A 24,614-nucleotide genomic window follows, 5' to 3' on the forward strand; every position below is an offset into this window, starting at 1 on the left:
CGTTTTCATCAGATTGGATTGGGCCAATCAGGAATTCTATAATTGGTCTTTGGTTTGTTACTGGCTATTCAAACTCACTTTCAAAAAAAGGTTAAGAATACCAGATAAAAATTAGGCCATGAGCAGCTCCACATAACATCACAAGAAACATAGTCTTAGAAAATATCCTGAAGACGTGCGCTTCATACCCCTATTATTATTGAAACTGCACTCTGTCACACAGGGTAGCCTAGCAGATACAATGCTTCAGTGGCTTTTCAGTTTACTGAGGGCTCTGAACTGGAAACAGATGCATAGGAAATGTGACCAGAAAAATCAAAAGAAAACCCTATACAAATGACAAGATTAATCATGGATATGGAATCAAGGTTGACATTCCAGAAGGCCATAAAACCCATGACGCCCGCAATCACAGAAGCAATAGCAAAAGTTACCCACAAAGAACACAGGGGAAGAGGAATTAACAATAAGGAAATGGTGAACATAGCTGTTGATGCAACAGTCACATTTCGAACAGTGTTTTCTAATATTGCAGAATACTGATCAATGACCCAGAGGGATGGGATGGGGAGGGAGGTGGGAGGGCGGTTCAGGATGGGGAACACTTGTAAATCCATGGCTGATTCATGTCAATGTATGGCAAAAACCACTACAATATTGTAAAGTAATTAGCCTCCAACTAATAAAAATAAATGGAAAAATAAATACATGAATGCCTGGTTGTATACCATTAGGGGAACTTCACACTTTTCCGTCATGTCTCAGAACTGGAGTAACATCAGCTTCTTATTGGTTGAAGAAGACATACCCATGGTTTGAATGAAGTCCTGGGAGCAAATGACTTCCTGTGATGATGTAATATTAATATCATACACAAAAAGTGGAAATTCCATTAAAAAGTGGGAATATTGCTTAGAAAAGCTGTCTTTTTAAAATCTTGATGGAGTTTTTCCATACATTTTATACATTCTTGTAACCAAAACTCTGTAAGTTTTTCATCTACATACTTACCATTTTCAAAATCTGCCAGACATTTTTCCAGTTTTTGCCTAGTATCTTTATCCCAGTAGTCAAGAGTCTGTACAAAGTGCAGAGTTATTACAGAGCAAGGAGTGATGAGTTGTGCTGTGGATTCAGAGGCAACCAGAGAAGGCGTCAGAGAAAGCAGTATCCAAACAGACTCCGCAAGATCAATGAGACCTTGAGAGACGGGCAAGGTCCATCTCTGGGATAACCATACCCTGGGACCATAACTTGGAAATTGTTCTTCTACATTAAAATATGGTGTGATGTAAGAGTCGTCACTTGCCAAATTTCAGAGATCTAAACCTACCTGCACTCAGAAACAACCATATATACTCCTTATGATGTACAAAATGTATAGGAGCACTACAAAAATCTTGGACTGGGTGCTTGTGAGAAAAGGACCAAAGTAGTCTCTAAAGAATAGATTCACTGGAAGGATATCAGCTTTATGTTCATGCTGGAGAGAATTACATGGGAGGCAGCAGGACTATTTAATGAGGAAAATTTTTGGTCAGGTGTTTCTGGCTTCTTCAACCAGCGTAGACAGACTACTTCTCTTTTCCCATCCAGGGCCATAAATGCTCCAAAACAGGTGATGTTATAAAAATAACAAAGAGCAGGGTTGTTCCTGTATAGATGCAAAAGTATTGTACAGACCTGAAAGAGGTCATAATTCCTGTATAGAAGGCCAGGACATCGGTGACGGTGGTGATTGTAATGGATACTGCCACTTTTGAATAGACATCGGACATCCGCTCACTTATGCTATCCGTGAAGCTGGTCTTCTGCCAGGCAGAAATCATGATAAACATGTCATCAACCCCAACACCTGTTAGAGAAAGAAACAGAGTCTTCGTACTTTTTTTAACATGCATTAAAAATTAACCAGATCAACTCAAACCATTTTCTTTGCCTGTCTCTCAAGGTCTCATGGAACTTGTGGAGTCTGTTTTTTTTTTTTTTTTTTTCCTGAGTCTGTGTTTGAATACAGCTTTCTCTGACACTTCTCTGGTTGCCTCTGAGTCCACAAGACAACTCATCACTCCTTGCTCTGCGATAACTCTGCGCTTTGTACACACTCCTATTTGTACACATAGCGCAGTACACTCTACTCCTAGTCATTATTCACGGTGTTCAATGAAGAGTCAGGAAACCTGGCTGACTGGGTATTAGGTGAAGCAGGATTAGCCAGGCATCTCTGATTCCATCAGAACATTTGAGAGACCATTTTCTCTTATAAACCATTTTACTCTAAGGCACTAATACTGAGTTAGCATCCTGTTGTTTAAAATATGAGCTGGATTTATCTGTTCTCCAGTTAGCATCTAGCTATCAATGTGGTATGATTTTAAAGGCACCCCATAGTTTGTACACACACACAGATATATACATACATGTAGTTTTCCTGTTAGTCTGTTTCTGATACCGAGAATGCTATTATTCAAACCTCATTTGCCCAGGTTAAAGCATTATGTCAGTACAATGCAGGTACTCTTGAGATCAGAAATATGTACCAAAGTAAACCTTAAGATCCTTTTACATATTAAGTGAATACTAAAGCAACCAGTCTCTTCCACAGTGATGTTTCCTGATTGATTTGTAGTAAAGAGGACTGAAGAACATTTGAGGACTCTGAAATTGTCACCGAAGGTTAGGGGAGGAGGACTACACAGAAGAAAGGGGATTACAAAGGACAGCCTAAGCATGTTGCAGATAAATTTCACTTCCCTCAAGCTTCCTGCCTCTTTCACTCCTGTACACCTCTGTTTCTGTGTGTATTGATACAAAACCAATACTTGGAACTGAAAAGTGAAAAGAAAGTGAAGTCGCTCAGTCGTGTCCAACTCTTTGTGACCCAATGGACTATAGCCTGCACCAGGCTTTTCCGTCCATGGGATCTTCCAGTACCAAAGTGGGTCGCCATTTCCTTCTCCAGGAGATCTTCCTGACCCAGGGATCGAACCTAGGTCTCCCGCATTGCAGGCAGACACTTTACCCTCTGAGCTACCAGGGAAGCTTGGAACTGAAATGCTGATTGATTTTAATATCAACCTTGGGAGATCTTCTCCATGGATTACACGGGAAGGTACTGGGAATTGCACTTTGCCTCTAATTCGGATGTTCTGTGTGTATGGTCTGGGAGAAGGGCCGACAGTGACACAGGCTTATGTAGTCTGTCACAAACTGCATCCTCACCCGCCCCCTGCTGCCAGTTTTGTAGATTTCACTTGCATTCAGCTGGACGAAGGGCAAGAATCCAAACTACTAAGGACCACAAATAAACTCATTGATATGGAACAGGTATTTAAAAACCGGTTTTATTATTTATGGAACTTGGTTCAGAAATTGTCCTCACACATTTCTTGAGCTACTGAAATCACAGCCCCGCCCTAAACACATGCACCCCTACACTCACATGTCTATGTATATACAGATAATATGAAGATGGTTGATATGAAGTCAGTTGTCTACGCTTGAGTTGTTTATGGCTGTGGGAACATTAAATAAGTGTGAGTGTGTACTAGGAAGGTATAGATCCTCTGTACAGTTCCTTCCCTATATCCCCTAGGAAACCAATTATTAATTCTTTCGATCTGTTAACTTTCCAAAATATAAACGTATTTACCTTCTTACACTTATTGTAAAATAAACCCTGAAAGTACAGGAAAATACAAAGAAAAATTTTAAACAACTGCAATTCCACCTGTCAGGGATAATCCTTGCTAATATTGTGTTATCTATCCAGAATTTGCTATACAAATATACATGCATATTTGTATATTGCTCAATTTTAAACATCTTGTTTCATAATCAGCATTTTTCATTTAACACTTTATATCTACCTTTTTAAAAAGACTGAATAGGATTCCAAAACTTTAATGTGCTCTGAGCAGACCAATCCCATGTTGCAATAGGATTAGCTTGTTTTTGAAAACCAAGAACCACCAAACTATTTTTCACAACTATTATACACCATTTTATATCCCACTAGCAATGTATAAGTTTTTATGTTTATAGTAGTTATATATTTTTGATTAATTGGCCCTTTTACAAATATATAATGTCGTTCTCTCTCTTTTAACAGTTTTTTAAATAGTCCGTGTTGTCTGTTACCAGTACAGGCACTCCTAGTCTCTTTTGGTTACTATTCATATGGAGTGTCTTTTTCAGTCCTCTTAACTTCAATCTATTTATGTCTTTGGATCTAAAGTGAATCTCTTGTAAATAGCATATAGTTGAATCATACTGTTTTATCCATTCTGACAATATCTGCTTTTTGATTGGAAAGTTTAATCTGTTTAGATTTAAAATAATTGCTGACAAGGAAGGACTAAATTGTTTTGGTATTTATGTTCTGTATATATTATAGCCTATTATCTTCATTTCATCCATTTATGCCTTTTTTGTAGCCAAACCCAGGCCCCAGTGAAAGCGCCAAGGAGTCCCAACTATTGAACCACCAGGGAACTCCTGATTTATGCTTTCTTTAATGTGTAGTTAGTGAGCTGTTTTAACTGGTCATTTTGCTGCCGGGGATGCCCAAGTCAGCCTGAGCCCCGGAATCACATGAAGACATTTTTAGACACGTGGATTCTGCAACTTCTCTACAAACTGTAGGTCAGAGTCTGCAGAACTGTGTTCCAGGACTGCAGGAATCTAAAGTTCTAAGACTCTCCTAAGTCATTTTGAAAAACTGCTTAACCAAAGTCCTTCCTGGGGACTAAAAAATCTCCAAGTGTATTCACTAGTGTTCTATAGTCACATCTCTCCTTCCATTGCCTATTGAACATGAAAATAAAGGTCATTTAGAGAGAGTCAACACAGCGACTAGTCAAAGTCAAATCACTCTAGCCAATAATATACTTCACTGCCCCCATCCTCTGAAAAATTTATGCCACCAATCCAGAAACCTGAAAGAGGGAATAAGGCTAAACATGTCATATGTAGCTTTTATCTTGTTAATCTTTCTGATTTCAAGGTTCATCTTGTTACTTTTATCTTCAGTTCAGTTCAGTTACTCAGTCGTGTTCGACTCTCTGTGACCCCATGGACTGCAGCACGCCAGGCCTCCCTGTCCATCACCACTCCTGAAGTTTACTCAAACTCTTGTCCATTGAGTTGGTGATGTCATCCAACCATCTCATCCCCTTCATCCCCTTCTTCTCCCACCTTCAATCTTTCCCAGCATCAGAGTCTTTTCAAGTGAGTCAGCTCTTCGAATCAGGTGGCCAAAGTATTAGAGTTTCAGCTTCAACATCAGTCCTTCCAGTGAACACTCAGGACTGACCTCCTTTAGGATGGACTGGTTGGATCTCCTTGCAGTCCCAGGGACTCTCAAGAGTCTTTTCCAACACCACAATTCGAAAGCGTCAGTTCTTCAGTGCTCAGCTTTCTTTTTAGTCCAACTCTTGCATCCATACATGACTACTGGAAAAAACATAGCCTTGACTAGATGGACCTTTGTTGGCAAAGTCATGTCTCTGCTTTTTAATATGCTGTCTAGGTTGGTCATCGGAGAAGGCAATGGCAACCCACTCCAGCACTCTTGCCTGGAAAATCCTATGGACGGAGGAGCCTGGTGGGCTGCAGTCCATGGGGCCACGAAGAGTCAGACACGACTGAACGACTTACTTTCACTTTTCACTTTCATGCATTGGAGAAGGAAATGGCAACCCACTCCAGTGTTCTTGCCTGGAGAATCCCAGGGACAGCAGAGCCTAGTGGGCTGCTGTCTATGGGGTCGCACAGAGTCGGACATGACTGACTCGACTTAGCAGCAGCAGTTTGATCGTAACTTTCCTGCCAAGGAGTAAGCATCTTTTATCTTAAACTCCTGTAAATCAATATTGTTACTTTAAGAAAGTATTGGTTGTAATCAAATTTTGTTGTAATACAGAAATTTACTTTTATTTCGGTGTGTGTGTGTGTGTGTGTTGATTTGGGGCCCTGAGTTTAACTGATAGCACCAGCAGTTTGAGAAAAGGTGAAATACAGACACACATAGTTGTTTTAATAAGAAGAAAGTTTAGTTATTTTAATGTGGTCTTGCATGAATAAGGTGTTTAGTTATATTCTTGCTCTTTGGGAATCAGTAACTCCATTTCCATAGCTGAATTTCTTAGTCTTCAAATGAAACTTAGTTTCTCTTTCCTACTAAAAGTTTCTAGAGGCAGCTATCAGTCATTTGTTTTGAAGCAGTTGGCAATGAAGTAAAACAGAAACCTAGAGATTGTCGTCAATATTTTAAGATATAAAGTTGTGGTTGTTGGGGAGTTAAAGTATTAAATCTTTATTTTTTAAAAAATGCTGTGTATATATTCCCATTTTTGTTGGTCCAACCTAGAAACAGGCATAAGTTGTGTTATTCAAAATGGACCACATATTACTTTTTTTGCAATTAGTAGGCACTTTTCTTGGGCTTCCTCAGTGGCTCAGCAGTAAAGAATCCGCCTGCAATGCAGGTTTGATCCCTGCATTAGGGAGAACCCTAGAGGGAGTGCACGGCCACCTACTCTATTCTTGCCTGGAGAATCCCATGGAGAGGAGCATACTGGGCTACAGTCCACAGGATCACAAACAGACACGACTGAATCGACTGAGCACACACATGCAGCCTCTTTTCTGGAGCACACTTCTCTAGCAGAGGAGAACAAAGAACATCTTTTAGAAGGAGGCTGGACATCTTTTAGAAGGAGGCTGTCATTCTTTTTGTTAGCCACAATATATATATTAAACCAGCTTTGACATACAGGAGGTATTTAGGATTGTGTTTATGGCTAATGGGAGTCATAAGTGGGTGAGAAGATTCCTGGACATGGGTACTTTCATATTGCTTGCTTCCATTCACACTCCTTTGAAGATCAGAGGGGAATTAGCTATTTGCAATGTTTCCATATATCTTTGTGGTTCTGAAAGGCCAGTCATGCAAAGATGAGTACAATATAGGACAGAAATGGTATGGAACTAACAGAAGCAGAAGATATTAAGAAGAGGTGCCAAGATATTAAGAAGATATTAATTAAGAGGTGGCAAGAATACATAGAAGAACTATACAAAAAAGATCTGCATGGCCCAGATAAGCACGATGATCTGATCACTCATCTAGAGCCAGACATTCTGAAATGTGAAGTTAAGTGGGCCTTAGGAAGCATCACTATGAACAAAGCTGGTGGAGGTGATGGAATTCTAGTTGAGCTATTTCAAATCCTAAAAGATGATGCTGTGAAAGTGCTGCACTCAATATGCCAGCAAATCTGGAAAACTCAGCAGTGGCCACAGCACTGGAAAAGGTCAGTTTTCATTTCAATCCCAACAAAAGGCAATGCTAAAGAATGTTCAAACTACCACACTGTTGTACTCATCTCACACACTAGCAAAGTAAGGCTCAAAATTCTCCAAGCAAGGTTGCAATAGTATGTGAACAATGAACTTCCAGATTTTCAAGCTGAATTTAGAAAAGGCAGAGGAACCAGAGATTGAATTGCCAACATCTGCTGGATCATCAAAACAGCAAGAGTGTTCCTGAAAAACATCTATTTCTGCTTTATTGACTACTTCAAAGCCGTTGACTGTGTGGATCACAACAAACTGTGGAAAATTCTTCCAGACCACTTGACCTGCCTCCTGAGAAATCTGTATGCAGGTCAAGAAGTAACAGTTGGAACTGGATACAAAACAACAGACTGGTTCCAAATTGGGAAAAGAGTACATCAAGGCTATATAAGGTCACCCTGTTTATTTAAGTTATACGTAGAGTATGTCATGCGAAATACTGGGCTGGATGAAGCACAAGCTGGAATCAAGATTGCTGGGAGAAATATCAATAACCTCAGATGACACCACACTTATGGCAGAAAGTGAAAACTAAAGAGCCTCTTGATGAAAGTGGAAGAGGAGAGTGAAAAAGTTGGCTTAAAACTCAGCTTTCAGAAAACTAAGATCATGGCATCTGGTCCCATCACTTCACGGCAAATAGGTGCGAAAACAATGGAAACAGTGACAGACTTTATTTTTCTGGGCTCCAAAATCACGGCAGATCGTGACTGAAGTCATGAAATTAAAAGACGCTTGCTCCTTGGAAGAAAAGCTATGATCAACCTAGACAACATATTAAAAATCAGAAACATTACTTTGTCAACATCAGTCCATCTAATCAAACCATGGATTTTCCAGTAGTTGTGTATGGATGTGAGAGTTGGACTATAAAGAAAGCTGAGCACCAAAGAATTGATGCTTTTGGACTGTAGTGTTGGAGAAGACTCTTGAGAGTCCCTTGGACTGCCAAGGTGATACAACCAGTGCATCCATCCTAAAGGAAATCAATCTTGAATATTCATTGAAAGGACTGATGCTGTGGCTGAAACTCCAATACTTTGGCCACCTGATGTGAAGAACTGACTCATTGGAAAAGACCCTGATTCTGGGAAAGGTTGAAGGTGGGAGGAGAAGAGGACAACAGAGGATGAGATGGTTGGGTGGTATCACTGACGAGATGGACTTGAGTTTGAGTGGGCTCCGGGAGTTGGTGATGGACAGGGAAGCCTTGGGTGCTGAAGTCCATGGGGTCGCAAAGAGTCGGGCATGACTGAGAAACTGAACTGAACAGATTCGCAGCTTTCCACCCCCCACACCCCACCATGCTTTATTTTTGTTCAGTTGGTCTGGGCTAGTGCCTGGAAATTAACATTCTCCCACAGACAGGTATGGGAATTATTGCCCATGAGGACTCTGAAGAGGTGTCTGAGTCAAGAATGTTATGAATTGCTGGAATTTCAGTATGGAAGCTACCACCACAAGTTCCATTTTTCCCTCCAAATTTATCGGTGTGACTGTATACCAAACAAAATGTGGGTCACGGCCTTTGGAGTCATTTCTGTTGCCTTGGCAGTGGTGAGCGGCTTTGGCCTGATGTTGTACATTGGGGTGCCATTTGTGCTCATAGTTGCAAATTCACCATTTCTTATCCTAGGTGAGTAAAACAAAGCGTGAGGCTGCACACTGTGTATGTGGGGGTGTGGGGTGGGTAAAGGAAGGGTATTGTGTTAGATTAAGCAAAATAATTATATATAGGTGACTCTACAGATCCAAAATGAGGAATCAGAAGAAAAAGAAAATCAAATGGAATCATGTGCCTTTAAGAGTTGGAAAAATCTAGTACCCCAAATGGAAAAACACATACCAGGGACATGAACAGACATTTCACACACACACACACACACACACACACACACATACACACACACACACACACAGAATACAAAATACTAATCATTGAAAATATAAGAAAGAAATATTTGTCTTTTTTATTATCAAGGGATGCAAGTTCAACCAAAAGTGAGACATCTTGTCTTCTTATTAGATTAGTGAATATTATAGCAAGACTGAAGGTTTGGGGAAGGTTGTATGCAAATAAACACATATTCTGCTGAGGGAAATTTATAAATCAATACACTTTTAAAATATAACTTTGCAACAAATCAAAAGACTTAAAAATTTAAAACAGAATACCTTTGACCAGCCAACTTCACTTCTGAGAATTTGTCCTAATTATTGGACAGGTGCTTATGAAATAGAATAAGTATGTTAATTTCAGTATGATTTAGAAGAGGCAAAAGCAAAAACAAGCTAATCCTATATCAACACGCTTGCTCTACTGAATGAATAATTCTGAATATGGTCAGTGTTGGGAACTTCTCTCACATGCAGCCAGCAGCCCCCCAAAATGAGCGAACCTAGTGGGAAGCTGGTGGAACACATGGAAGCATCTTTGAGTAATTATGAGCTGACCCCCAAGGCCAGCTGCTCCACCCTTCCCAGGTAAAATGCCCTGTTGTTCATTTGCCCAATTGTGTCCAACTGTTTGCAACCCCATGGACTGCAGCATGCCAGGCTTCCCTGTCCTTCACCATCTCCTGGAGTTTGCTCCAACTCGTCCATTGAGTTGGTGATGCCTTCCAACCATCTCATCCTCTGTCGTCCCCTTATCCTCCTTCCTTCAATCTTTCCTAGCATCAGGGTCTTTTCCAATGAATTGGCTCTTTGCATCAGGTGGCCAGAGTATTGGAGCTTCAGTTTCAGCATCAGTCCTTCCAATAAATATTTGGGGTTGATTCTCTTTAGGATCGACTGGTTTGATCTCCTCGCAGTCCAAGGGATTCTCAAGACCTCAGAGTCTGAAGGGAAGGGCTTGGAGCCTCTTGAGCCACAGCACGCTTGCCCAGTTGGCTCCTGCAGGCCAAGCAGGTTGCTCCTAGCCCTGGGTGAGCTTCTGGAAGCTTCCATTCCCTTATTTGAGTTACTCCTCCCGTCCTTCCCCCCACTGCCTTTTTTCTTGTGATAGCTTATGGTGAACAGTGTTGGATTCATATCTCCAAAGAACATTTAGCTTTGGGACCAGGGACCAGGCTTGATCACTCAAGAGCTTTAGTGTAGCAGAGTTTTATTAGAGTACAAAAAGGGACAGAGAAATCTTCTGACATAGACATCAGAAGGGGGATGAAGAGTGCCTCTCTGCTAGTTTTAGCAAGCTGTTTTATGTTTGTTAGAAAGTTATTAAACAGATAAGAGAGGCACCTCAAGGCTGATGGAGTTTCACCAGGCCCCTCTCCCACAGTTTGCATTTTTGAGATAGGATGGCGCGAGGTGTGTCATCCCCCAGCCATAAAATGATTGATATGAATACTGGTTTATTGAACTATTATCAGCCAAAAGTTAATCTTAGGTGGAACCATTTTGAAGAAAGGCCAATTCTAAAGCAAATAGATAGTTTCATTAACATTGCTTAAGAAAAACATTTCCATAGAGAGCTTATTTCCTCCTGCTGCTTAAGGGAGAGAGAAAAAAAAATGCCGACACTTGCAGCCTATTTCCTCCATTCGGAGACCCCTGGCCTTTCTGCCTGTTACCCTCTCACTTGCTTCTTCACCTCTGTCTGGGGGAGAGCTTCCAACAGCAGGTACAGGGGACACGTCCTGTTCCTTAGCAGGTGGAAGCCTGACAACTCCTGTGGACCGTCCTGCAGAGTCCCACTCAGCCCGGGCTACCCGCAAGGTCCTCACTCCTTCTCCAGCCCAGTCCCAGGGCAGAAAGCATGGCATCAGGTTCAGCTGCAGGCACTCTTGTTGCCTGGGGGCGGGGTGGGGGGGCGTTATAAAAACTCGATCCAGACACACCTGAGAAGGGCCTGGGTCAGCCAGTCCTCGCCCATCAGGGGCTCATAGTTGCAGAAAATGGGTCTTGCTGCACTGGCCAGTTCCAAGGGACAGGTTTGGGTCCTCAGGGTCAGGATGAACATGTGGCTGCAGCTCTGGTTTTGTTTTCTAATCATTTTAACTGGTCCATGAGTAGGAAGCAACTTCCCAAAACCCTTCTCTGCATGAGAGGAACCCAGGAGTCAGGGAGAGGAGGGGTGGTGGGTGCAGACAGGTGCCCAGTCCCCCAGGGGCCATGGAAGCATTTTGAAGATCTGCTGGAAGGAGACTACACAGAGGGAAGCCCAGGGTCACAGACCTGTCCAGGAGCTTCTGTTTGTTAGTTCAGGTCCTGCTCTGAGGGGCTCAGGGTCCACTCTGACCAAGAAATGCACTGGGGATGCTCCGCAACAAGGGCTATGTGCACGGCTTCTGTGTGCCAAGCCTTGCCTTGGTGCCCGTCCAGATGGGCCTCATGACCTGAAGGGGCCTGGCCATGTGAACCCAGTAGGCTGCCAGATGCCTGCCCACAAGAGCTCTGTGCCCAGTGCAACGAAGCCCATGTGCCACAACTAGAGAGAAGCCTTCACACTGCAAGGAATGAGCCTAAGATTCCATGTGCTGTAACCAAGACACCATGCATCCCAAAATAATCAAATAAATAGATATTAAAAAAGCAGACAACCTGAAAGAAATGGAGAGATTCCTAGAAATAGTCTCTCAAGACTGAATCATGAAGAAATAGGAAATTGGAACACACCAATAATGAGCAGGAGGCTGAGACGGTCATTAAAAAAAAAAACTTCCCAACAAATACCAAACACTTAAAGAAGAATGAATGCTAGTCCTTCTCATGCATTTCAGGTCCAAATTCTTACACTCAGTCGTGTCTGACTCTTTGTGACCCCATGGACTCTACAGTCCATGAAATTCTCCAGGCCACAATACTGGAGTGGGTAGCCTTTCCCTTCTCTAGGGGAGCTCCACAACATCAAACCCATGTCTCCCACATTTCAGGGGGATTCTTTACCAGCTGGGCCACAAGGGAAGCCCGAGAATACTGGAGTGGGTAGCCTATCCTCTCTCCAGCAGATCTTCCTGACCCAGGGATTGAACCCAGGTCTCCTGCATTGCAGGTGGATTCTTTACCAGATGAGCGACAAAGGAAGGCAGTCCTTCTCACGTGCTTCCAAAAATTGAAGAGGAGGGATAGTCTAAAGGAGAATTTCACAAAGAAAATACCTGTAGAAGATACAAGAAGTGTGGGCCACTTTCTCTAACTCTCCTCCCTCACCCTCGTCCCTGTTGTCAGCCTGCCGTCTTCATTACTGTTTCTCTGCAGACGTCTGTTCTCTCAGGTTTACGGCTAATGGGGAAAATGTCAGAGCTTCAGAATTTACACATCCTATGATTAAATCTCCAGCAGGGAATCATGACATCTTTGCTTTTCAGGTCCAAATGCTTACAAGAGGAACTGTCTCATTGGTTCGGTTGGGCTTTACTGGTCAACCTGAACCCAAACATCAGTGGCTGTGCAGGTGGTGGCGGGGCTATGGCTTTGCAGGCTACAGACAGAGCACACGCTGAGAACTGAAAAATACACCAAGGGCACGCACGGCATCTTTGTATATTACATGTGCGTGTGCTCAGTGGCTGAGTGTGTCCAACTCTTTGTGACCCTGTGGACGCCAGGCTCCTCTGCCCATAGAACTTTCCAGGCAAGAATACTGGATTGGGTTGCCATTTCCTACTCCAGGGGATCTTTCTGGCCCAGGGGTTGAACCCTAATCTCTTGCATCTCCTGCATCGGCAGGCAGATTCTTTACCGCCAGAGCACCTGGGCAGCCTATATATTTCTTAGTCGTCTACATAGACAATACTGATGGCCCAAGTCAATCCGGGCAAATTTCAGTGTGCTTGCTTACAATTTCAATTAGCGTATCGGTGACTTGTGGATTATAGAGTGATGGAGAAAGGCTGGTGATTTGTGTTCACAACAAAGAAACTGTGTTTAAATATTTAAGCTGTGTCAGTATGAGGCAGAGCAAGGCATGATTTAAATGGTGCTGCGTAGATAATTTTAGCCTCTGTTGTTGTGCTGACATAAAAAAAAGAATAGCTTTTGTTGCTTTTAGAGGATAAGGAAGAGATAAGTAGTTTTCCAAAACTGATTTTTTTAAACTCTAAGGATTGAGGTTTGTTTTCATTGTTCTTATTTCAAGGTCAAGAAGATGGAAAAATTTCTAGGTGTGAGAGAAAGTCAGTGTGAGGAAAGTCAGTTTTGAGGAAATATGACTATTGAAGACAGTCTTAAAGACAAAAGAAGAAATCAGTTTATTATGTATGCTGTGAGTGGTGAATTCTAAGTGTAAGGGAAGGGAAGAAAGATTGCTGAAAGATAAGAAGAAATAAATGAGGAGTGTGAGAAGCCTGTTTGGCCAATTTAAAAGGAAAAATAAAGGGAAAGCAAAATCAATACAGATTTATTCCTCAAGTTCATATGGAAGAAAAATAAAGTATCAATGTTTGGTGAAAATAGCAAGTTTTTTTAAAGAGAAAGTACATGCAGAATAACGGGTTTCTCCTAATATAAAATATAATGTAAATATTATACATTTAACATAAAAATAAACTAGATGGCTACAAGAATTAAAGGGGTGGGGCACTGGTCAAACACCTAATAAGCAAAGCAATAAAACAAAATAATGAGTCCTGAAAGAGACTCTAAAACTAAAAAAAAAAAAAAAAAAAAAAAAAGGAAAGAAAGAAAAGAAAACTTTGAAAATAAGATACAGGAAATATCACAAAGCAATGATGAAATAGGATGGGAGGAAAGATAGATCTTTGATTTACAATATATGCTCAAATAAAATCCAAGAAGAGGGAACTAATGGAAACAAAACAGAGGAAAGAAATAGTACTTTTCAGGTAAACTAGTAGTTGGACTTAAGCTGAACTTGGTTGGGAAATGACTTCCTTAATGTAAAATCAGGGGAAGACATCACAGTTGCTCAGCCTTGCTGTGTCCCTCCACCCAGAGGAGAGCCAACTGATCCCAGAGTGAGAGCTGATTTCCTTTCACCCGTGGAAATTGTCTCCTGAAACAGGCAGATCTGGGTTCTCAGGATCAGGACCTGATGGCTCAGGACTGTGTTTCTCTCACTGTGGTCAGTAGACCAACTGCATCTGAACCTCCCGAGATAAACTATGAATGAAGGAATCAAGGAAGGAAGAAGAAAGAGAGAAGGGAGGAAAGATGGGAGGAACGGAGGGAAGAAAAAAAGGAGGAAAGAAGATACAATTAAAAGAAAAGATTAAAAAGAAATTTTGATTCTATCTTGAATTAAAGCCTCTGGCAGTACAGCTCAAGATCTATTTTAACCCATATTTCAAACACAGTATCAACTTTTGAGAATAGCTAGCTTAAAAAGAAACATTGCTAAGTGGACTACAAGGAGGGCTTTTGAACAGAGATGTTAGAACATTCCATGGTCCCTATTGTGGCATCCCAGGGTCACCCACAGAAAGACGTGGGTTTCTGGCTAAGGACAAGGCAGGTTCTCTGACTCTGATCCCACTCCCTACCCTTCACACCCCCTGCCATTCTGTCTGGTTTCACGGCAGCAGTTGGCACATTTCCTCACAATCAATGGGTAAAAGTGCAAGAGAGAAATCTGTACAGTGTCTAGGTGGATTTTCTGTCGCTTGCAGAGAAAGTAAGCTACCTGCCATTTGTCATCACTGGACAAATTCCTGTTGACTAGGTCCAAACCAGAACTGGTTCATTCAATTTTCATTTCACCTTCCTTCTAAGTTTGAGAAGTTAGAAAGCCGAATGCTCTATTTCCCAGGCTTCTTTGCTGTTGGAGGTAACGGATGAAAATTCGATTCTGTGAATTGGATTGATTCACATGATACTTGGATCATAGGAGCTCAGTCAAGATCGTCTTCCTATGCTCTCTGCTGCTAAGCCAGTGGACTCTGAAGCATCCTCCTGTTATAAGTCCCCAGTTTCTTGGTATATAGACACCAGAGGCTTGTTGATGTGGGGACATCTCCAGGGGTGGTCTCCAAGGAGGTAGTTCTGCTGGTGGTCAGTTCTATAGTGTTCTGACAACAAAGATCCTGGAATCCCAGCCTAGAACTTGTGTTGGACTCCTCAGTTACTGTGTAATCACCAAAGACTATATTAAACCCTTTCTTGCTTAAAATGTGCAGAGTGGATTCTGTTCTTACACCAAGCCCTCATGAACAAAATAACAATAAACAGTGCCAGGGATTCAGCTTTAAATGTCTTGAACAGGTTTTAAAATGTCAGTTTCACTGAAGAATAACCTTGAAGAAGCAGTAACAATTATTAATTTTACTATTTACCCTTAAAATGCATGTCTTTAAAATTTTCTGCATGATGAAATGGGAGGTAAGCATAAAGCCCTTTTGCTTCATGCCAGGTTGAGTTTGTCTAAAGGAAAAACACTTGGAAGGTTGTTGAGTTGTGAAATGAACTATTTACTTTTTCACAAAACATCATTTTTACTCTCAATAACAAATGACAGGCAAAGCAAGTTTATTGAGATTTGGGTATTGGCAGATATTTTCTCAAAAATGCACAAAATAAACCTGTCATGGCAAGGAAAGTCACTTGGCAGTTGTTGTCAATGACACAATTTGAACTTTCAAAGCAAAAAGTAAAATTTTAGGAAATTTATGTCCACCATAGTGGACTTGACATTTTCTCAACTTAAACACTTTTCTGATGACATTGGTGGTGAAAATACTAAGTACATTTTTTCCTGTTGTAGAATGTAGTGGAATATGTTAAAACTCATAACTCAGCAGCCGGTGGCTTTCCAGATGGTCACAGGTCAGTGTTACAAAATCAAGTGTGGATAAAGATAGATTCAAAGTGCAACAGAGACAACATATTTTAATGTGACAGAAAAGAACTTCACTGATGAGCTTTAAGATTTCACAGAGCAGCTAAATCTTAAGGAGCTACCACTTGTCAGATTTCAATGTAGATCAGAGAAGAATATACCCAATTATTTGAAAAGGCTATATCCACCTGTGAGGGTGGATTTTCTTCATGTACTTCAACCAAAGCACCACCTTGAAATTGACTGAATGTAGAATTGGGCATGAGAATCTAGGTGTCTTTTATCAAGTTCTATACTAGATATGCAGCAATTTAAAACAAGGCAATTATTCTCACCAATTTTTTGTTTTGGGAAATGATCTTTTTCATAAATATGTTATTTATATTAATATATAATGACTTTATTATTGCTATTTTAATGCTTTAAGAAATGTTAACATTTTTGTTTGCAATTTATAATACTATGAATATCGATTCTCAATATTAATCGTCAATAATTTTGGGGTGTACAGGATGTCTGTGAACAAAAACCTTGAGAACTGTTTTGGTGTGCGGTTCAATACCACATATTACCAGGAGGTGGCATCATGAGCACACGTTGTACGTTCCCCGGCTGTGGCTTAAATTGAACGCTTCAGTTTCCGCAGCACACACAACCTTGCACCAACAACCTAAGGAGTCTAATACTCTACATGAGTTGATGGTGAGGAAGGAGACGATAAAGAGAGGAAGATCGACTCTAAGTCTTATTAAACCCCTAAAAGAACCTGTGATCTTCCTTAGGAAGGCAAGGAAGAAACCAAACAGATGGTCGGAAATCTGCAGGGTTGAAGCAAGTGCGTTTTAGTGGCAGCGCCTACATTAGCGATGCTAGCTCATCTGCACCTTGAACTTGGAAAGCATCTCTGCATGCCCAGCTGTTAAATGAGACCAGACTTTTCCCCGAAGGAAACCCTTCCACTCCTCTGGTTGCTCTTTACACCCAGAGAACGATTTCTTACTGTGAACATCAAGTTACTGTGAGACTTGGCCCTGACTTCATTCTTCACTGTCCACAAATTCAATTTCCCTCACCAAATTAACAGAAGCAGCTCTCTGCGTGGGAAGTCACAACCCTGTTGCTAGTGTATACCTAGAAATGCCAATTTCCTAGCATCATGAAAAATTATTTGATATAGCATATATTCATGTGGTTCATTCCTTGGGAAATTTGTTCTGAAAAAGCCATATCATTTTGAAGATGTGGTGCCCACCCCCTGGAATGTAATTGTGGTTATTGTAAGGTTAGACTCTGCCAGTTCTTCATGGCTAATCACCCAGCCCCATGAGCAACGCTCCTAAAGGTTGACGTCCCCTCCGTGGACTGAGGTCACTGTGCTCAGAGGTCATCCACCCCTTTTAACTTACAGCTGCTCTAAACTCTGAAATATGAGGCTGTTACTGTCCTGAGCTTCAGTTCTGGAGCAGCGTCACTTCCTTTGCCAAGCTTCCTTCTCTGTTTCCTCTTCTGTGTCTGAATCCTCCTTGCTGGGCTGGCGCAGGCTCACTTCATTCCTCCTGATTTTCATTTCTCTGTCCCTCAAGGAAATCCCCGTGCCTCGAGCTGATGTCACACCCCCTGGCTTTGCTCTGATTGCCCTCCACCCTCCACCAGACAAGAAAACACAATAACTGTGTCTTCACCTGCAGAAGGAGAACCCCATCTAGACCCGGCATGGATAGGAGATGCGGCATGATTTTTTAGGGTTTCTCACTTACTACTGTCCCTTCTACCCTGTTTTCCAGAGAGCCAGGTGGACTTGACCATCAGAGCCACCCCTCTGATTTGTGACCCCATGGACTGTAGCCCCCCAGGATCCTTTGTCCATGGGGATTCTCCAGGCAAAAATACATGCCTTCCTCCAGGGGATCTTCCCAACCCAGGGATCAAACCCAGGTCTCCCGCGTTGCAGGTGGATTCTTAACCAACTGAGCCACCAGGGAAGCCCAGCTGGTGGATATCCAAGACCAAATCTGTAAGGCATCATCTCAGCCTCAGGCTCCGCTTCCATTCTTCCTGGTCTCTCTTCTGTCTTATGACATAGGAACCTCAATACCTTCTTTGTGCAGAAGTCCACCCACTCACAGGTGCTGCTAGTGGTAAAGAACCAACATGCCAATGCAGGAAACATAAGAGACGCAGGTTTGATCCCTGAGTTGGGAAGATCCCCTGCAGAAAGAAATGGCAACTCATTCCAGTATTCTTGCTTGGAAAATTCTCACAGAGAGAGAAGCCTGGTGAGCTACAGTCCATAGGGTCACAAAGAGCTGGACACGACTGAAGCAACTTAGCACAGCACCTGCCCCCACTCACAGCGCTGGTGAGCCCTGTGCACTTGTGGGACCTTAGGGGAGTTTACAGGAGGACATCGATAGAAATCACACTGTCATGGGGCTGCAGGTTTTTCCAGGATCCTCTGCTGGGTCTCCCTCCCCTGGTCCCAGTTGCATCCAACTTGCTTGTTCCTTTCTCCCCATCCTTCCTTTGCTTTCATCTCACCTTTGTCTTCCTGAATGACAAATATCAATACTTTTCTTTGTTTAGGAAGGCTGCTTTTACCTTCTCTTCTGTGGCTGGGTCCCAGGAAGGACCCTGTCCTTTAAATTCTCACTGTTCATCCCAGGATATATCAAGTTATATTTAGAAAACCAAACCAAACCAAGAGAAACTCTTTTGGTAAAATAACAGATGACAATTTTTCTAGCTCATTGTTATTTTAGCTTTCAGTTTCTATTAAATTGGGATCCAACAAGCAGACCCCAAGTCGAGAGTTTTCCCGAGAGTGCCTTACTTGGGAGGTGACCGTGAGTGGAGGAAAAGCAGGAAGCGCAGTGGAACGTTTACCATGACGGTGCTGGAACGTTCCTGCGTGAGTCTTTCTGGGACATGGGCTTCCATTCCTCCTGGTAAATGCCTGGTATCACATGATTGGGTCATGTGCCTGATGTAGGTTTAATTTTTTCCAAAATTATCAAACTTTTCCGAAGTGGCTGTGACTTTTTACATTGGCGTCACCTCTGTGTGTGAAGGATCCGATTTTTCAAGATCTGTACGCCCAAAATGATAACGCAGTGTGTGTGTGTGCGTGCCAAGTGCTTCAGTCCTGTGTAACTCTTTGCGACCCCAAGGACTAGCCCACCAGGCTCCTCTGTCCATGGGATTCTCCAGGCAAGAATACTGGAGTGGGTTGCCATGCCCACCTCCAAGGGATCCTCCCTACCCAGGGATCAAACCCACGTGTCCTGCATCTCCTGCATTGCATGTGGATTCTTTACCACTTAAGCCAGAAATGCAAAAGACCTGGGACAGACAAAATAACTTTGAGAAAAGAACAGCAGAATTGAAGTGATAATTTCACCTGATCTCAAGAATTCTCATAAATCTGGGCAACGTTTAAAAGTTCTGAGGCCTGGCCCATGCTCAGCTTGGGTGGAGCCGATCAGCAGGAAGTTTGAGTCTCCCTAATTCCTGTGTTCTAATTCCTCTGTGCAGACTACTCTGAAAATCTACTCTAAGATTCTTAAGTGAACATATTTCATGAGACCGTTAGGGGGCAGCCGAAGCTTAGGGCTGCTGGGATATTACATTTGCATCACAACAGAGGGTCAAACTGACACTGCCTAATTTTTTCAGATAATCAGATAATGTGGGGAAGAGGGGGAAGGGGAAAGAATAAAGAAAATAAGACGGATGCTTACTACCTCTGGTAGTACTTTAAAAAATGCACTAAATATTCACTGGGCATGGGGACTGAGCATGCTTTGGTAGGTTTTTGATTCTGTGTTGATTGATGGCATCCTGATGTAAAAAGTAGCACCTACTACTTACACATGTTGGTGGCTGATAGAATTTTAGACTTAGCCTGGTGCTTGAAACCTTATCAAACTTGGCTCTAGTTTAAACTTCCATGCTCTTTGAAGCGTTCCCAGACTCCTACATAAACCCTCTGCTTCAGTCACATTGATCTAGTCTAATCACCTCTTTCCTAACTTGAGGACCACCTCGCTCTGATCTTTGAGGCCCCCAGCCAGAGAACGCCCCAGTCCTCCTCCCCAGGATGTCCTGTTTCCCTCCAGCCCCCAGGGACCGCTCCTCCTCAGAGTCCACTAAGACCTCTTGTTTCTTGCTGGGAGTTTATTACAAGCATGTGCACATGCTCAGTCTTAGCCAACTCTTTGCAACCCCATGAACTGTAACCTGCCGGCTTCTCTGGCCATGGAATTTTCCAGGCAAGAATACTGAGGTGGGTTGCCATTCCCTACTCCAGGGTATCTTCCCCACCCAGGGATGGAACGCACATCTCCTGCATCTCCTACATTGGCAAGAGGATTCTTTACCACTGAGCCACCTGAGAAGACCCACTTATTATAGGACACCCCCCTGTAATCCTGAATTGCTTCATACCTTGTCCGACTGACCATACTGGAAGGCTCTTTGAGTCCTGGAGCCCCACTCCCTTTTAATTTAATAATCGTTGGTAGTGTTGCATGTAGATGATTGATGATATTTACATGATGAAAAATTTTGTTATGATTAGATGAGTTTAAAGTGAACTTCCCAAGAAAAGAGCTACATTTTATGATTCTTAACCCTTGTGCTTAGCATCCTGCCTGGAACAGTGCAGGTGCTTGGTGTATGATCATTGCCTTGAGATAAATGTGTCCACGTTCAGTATTCCCTTGCTTTAAGCTGAATATTTTCCCTCCTCCTCTTTTTTCTCCTTCTCTCTTTTCAAGAGACAGCTTGGTGCAATCTGGCCCTGGGCTGCTGCTTTTCCTTCCCTCCTCCTACCACCCCTTTCTTCTCCTCTCCTCTCTCTGATACATGTGCATCTGTGATAGAATAAGAAACCCAGGTTTGGTCTCTGCCCCCAGTTTCTGGCACAGAGCTTGTAAAATCTTATAACTTTCTGAGTGATGGGTGCTGGGAACATCTCTTGGTTTAGTATTTGTTTTTTGATTCCCAGTTCCTGACACAGAGCTCCTGAATTCATTGGAATTCCAAGGGTGATAGGAACATGTTTTGTTCCAATGAGGTCATTCTGGATGGGCTCCCAGGTGGCTTCAGAGTGGAGGCTGGTCACCAGAAAGACAAAGATGTGATTAGAAGCTTAGGACTTTCAGCTCCATCCTCCATCCTCCAGGAAGGGAGGCAGGCTGGAGACTGAGTTAGTGAGAGGTCATGCCTACATGGTGAAGCCTCCATTTAAAAAATCCCTAAACTATGGAGTTTGGGGAGTTTCTGGGTCTGTGAACACATCCACGGGTGTGGGGTGATACACCCCAACTCCATAGGGACAGAAGCTCCTCAACATGGGACTCTTCCAGACATCAACCTATGCACATCTTCATCTGGCTATTCATTTGTATCCTTTGTCATAAACCAGTCAGTCCTAAAGGAAATCAATCCCAAGTATTCATTGGAAGGACTGATGCTGAAGCTAAAGCTCCAATACCTTGGCCACCTGATATGAAGAGCTGACTCATTAGAAAAGACCCTGATGCTGGGAAAGATTGAGGGCAAGAGGAGAAGGGGACGACAGAGGATGAGATGGTTAGATGGCATCACCAACTCGATGGACATGAGTTGAGTAAACTCTGGGAGATGGCGAGGGACAGGGGAGCCTGGTGTGCTGCAGTCCATGAGGTTGCAAAGAGTTGGATGCCACTGAATAACTGAAAGACGACAATAAACCAATGTAAATGTAAGTGCTTTCCTGAGTTCTGTGAGCCATTTTCACAAATAATGGAACCTGGAAGGGAGTCGTGGAAACCAACTCCAGTCTAGACCTGGTTAGTCAGAAGTACAGGTGATGTGATGACTTAGGAAGTGGGATCAGCCTTAAGGGCCGATTCCCTATCATGTGGGTTATGTGCTGACTCTGCGTAGTTAGTGTCAGCATTGAATTAAGTTGTAGGACACCCCTTATCACTGAGGTCGAGAGAATGGTTATCAGTGAGAAGAAAAACCCTATACATTATTGTCAGAAGTTTTATGAGGGGAGAAATGGTTCTCCTTGAGCTTGATTAACACATTCAATAACAAGACTGAAGCAGAGACAGGCACAATAGCCAAGGTATTTACAACAACTCTCAAGCGTTCTGCACAAAGCCATGATGTTACTGGTGACAGAGTCACAAGAGCTACCAATGCCACTCTGGTTTATCAACCGACGTTCAGGGTTGAAAAAAAGGGTTAAATTGTGGCAGAATTTAGTGAGCATGAAAATGTAATTTCTCCCCAGATATGCTCACAAATCCATTCTGTCTAGAAACCTTTGGTGCCAGGAGGGGTCTGTGGTGTCTCCAAGTTAAAAACCTCTCTTGTAGCACGATTTGTGAAGTACGTATTTTTCTTTAATGGTCAAATGAATTCTCTTTCATTTTCTTTTTATTAAAAAAATTCTAATCTTCAGAAAAGTTTCTAAGCTGCTACCTTTGAGTATTGGAGAAGGAAATGGCAACCCACTCCAGTATTCTTGCCTGAAGAATCCCAGGGACAGAGGAGCCTGGTGGGCTGCCGCTATGGGGTCTCACAGTCTGACACGACTGAAGCGACTTAGCAGCAGCGGTGGCAGCACCTTTGAGTATAAGGTCCCACGGATAACCTGAGACCAATATCAATGGTGCTTAGACATAAGCTTAGGAATCAGAGGGCGTGTTCAGCCCAGAGGCCAGGAATGGCTCACCCGAGGCAGGTAGGCACGGAGCATCTTCATTTCCAGCAAGCACCCAGGCAATGCTGCTGGTGTGGATGCCCCTCAGAGAGCCACTTGCTTATAAAAGAGTTTGGCCTTCTGACACAGAGTTTGCATTGGCCGAGTGACCCCCTGGGATGGAGGGAGGCCAGGGGAAGCAGGAAGAGCTGCCTTGTGTGCTTGTGACCTGAGGGGCCTTTGAGTGTGGACAGCCTCGGGGAGGGGCTGTGTGTAGATGCTGGAGACGGAGCCAGGTGGCAGACGACTTGGACATCCCACCGCACTCTCTGGTCACCCTCCAGCTTGCTGACATTGCCCGGGGCCCTGCCTGTCCCCCACATCACCAGGATCTGTGCCCCTGCACACCGGGAGAGGGGTGCCCTGGTTGGCAGCGTCTTCCCATAGAGGTCTCGGAACACATTCCCAGCCTCACTGTTCTTGCACCACCTGATTCTATGTGGCTGAGAACCTGTCGCCAAGGGCAAGGACATGCAGGCTGCATCCCAGTTTACCTGCCTTCTCTGCCTTTCCTGTCTCACCCTCTTCTCTCTCCTCTCACCTTCCAAAGAAAATGACTCCTTCCCCAGTGCTTGCAGCAGGGGCTGTTTGTGGGGGAAACTCAACTCACCCTAAGGCATGCTTTCAAATCCCGGCCTGCCCCTCACCCTCGGGGTGCCCCAGGAGTGGACCAGTCTCCCCAGCTCCATTTTTGCACCAGAACTAGGGGACCCACCTACCTATTTCCCAGTCATCACCGAGATGAGCTCATATTCCAGAGGCACCCCAGGGCCAGAGCCTGCAGTGGGTTCCGGAGCTCAGCAGAGTGTAGTCCCTGGTCCTCCCTTGAGGCTGGCGGCATCCTGGGAGGAGGAAAGAAGAAGGCAGAAGAGACGATGAAAGTGTCAGATCCGTGAAACCCACAGGCGAGGGGTTTGCATCCACTCGGTGATCCTCGGAGTGAGTGGGTGGACCGCGTCTCTACTCCCCAGAGATGCAGCTTTCCTTCTTAGAGAATCCAACTGACAGTAAAACCGTGGGTGGTGGCCTTGGATGCTTTGAGCCATCCTGCTTATCTCCTGGGATTTAAAAATCCTCCTCCCACAGTGCCTTCTATAACCGTATAACATATTCGGTTTCGGCGGCCGAGTTCTGAGTGGAGAAGATGGCCTCATTGATTATCTAACAACCTGGTCTTGCCTTCTCCTCCCTCCTTGTCTCACACAGAAAGTGGGTTTGCATTTTTATTAATCTGATCATTTATCTCAGAAGTATTAATGACATGCCTGGAATTCACTGGTTTGTTTGATGGTGGACCTTTTAATTTATTTATGGTTTGGATAAAATTCTATACAGTAGAGAGAGAAATAAAAAAAAATCTTTACATTAATTTCAGAATTTCTTGCTCAGCAAGCATCTCCCCTTCCAACTGAAAACAAGATATTGAAACAATCGGACAAGTGGTGCGGATGGGGAGAGGCGATCAGTGGGACTGTCTCTTCCTTCTCTTCTACTCTGTGTGAATTTTCAAGCAAGCTCTGTCAGGGGAGATGTGTTTTTTTTAAGAACATTTGCTACAGGCAGATGCGTCCAAAGGACAGAAAAGGAGGAAGACAGAGTTAGAGAAGATGAAGAAAGCATGAAATGCAAGAGAATCCCAAACAGACATGTTTAGAGTGGCAAATTACTTTTTGTAATTTAAAAGAATTTTAAAAGACAGTTTTTATGAGTTCAGACTGAAAGGAGGGCATCTGTCTTCTGAGGAAATTTTACATGTAATTTGAAGTA

At 43.1% G+C, this 24,614-nt stretch overlaps 1 protein-coding gene across 3 annotated transcripts in view; it reads right to left on the minus strand.

Moving 5' to 3' along the window:
- The window catches only part of LOC139036621 (patched domain-containing protein 3-like), a 41,319-nt gene extending 17,308 nt beyond the window's left edge, over positions 1-24,011 (minus strand). The window contains exons 1-2 of one of the 3 annotated variants that reach the window (XM_070472193.1): positions 1,684-1,851; positions 1,012-1,078 (exon numbers count right to left, since the gene is read on the minus strand). In XM_070472193.1, coding sequence (XP_070328294.1) covers positions 1,012-1,078; positions 1,684-1,838 — 222 coding nt within the window. In that variant the 5' untranslated portion in view covers positions 1,839-1,851. Of the gene's footprint in view, positions 1-1,011; positions 1,079-1,683; positions 1,852-23,566 lie in introns of those variants that run through there. The other 2 variants (XR_011489446.1, XR_011489445.1) reach the window with 2 other exon arrangements.
- Between the last annotated feature and the right edge of the window lie 603 nt (positions 24,012-24,614).

This window comes from Odocoileus virginianus, chromosome 9, assembly GCF_023699985.2.
Source record: "Odocoileus virginianus isolate 20LAN1187 ecotype Illinois chromosome 9, Ovbor_1.2, whole genome shotgun sequence".
Lineage (NCBI taxonomy): Eukaryota > Metazoa > Chordata > Mammalia > Artiodactyla > Cervidae > Odocoileus > Odocoileus virginianus.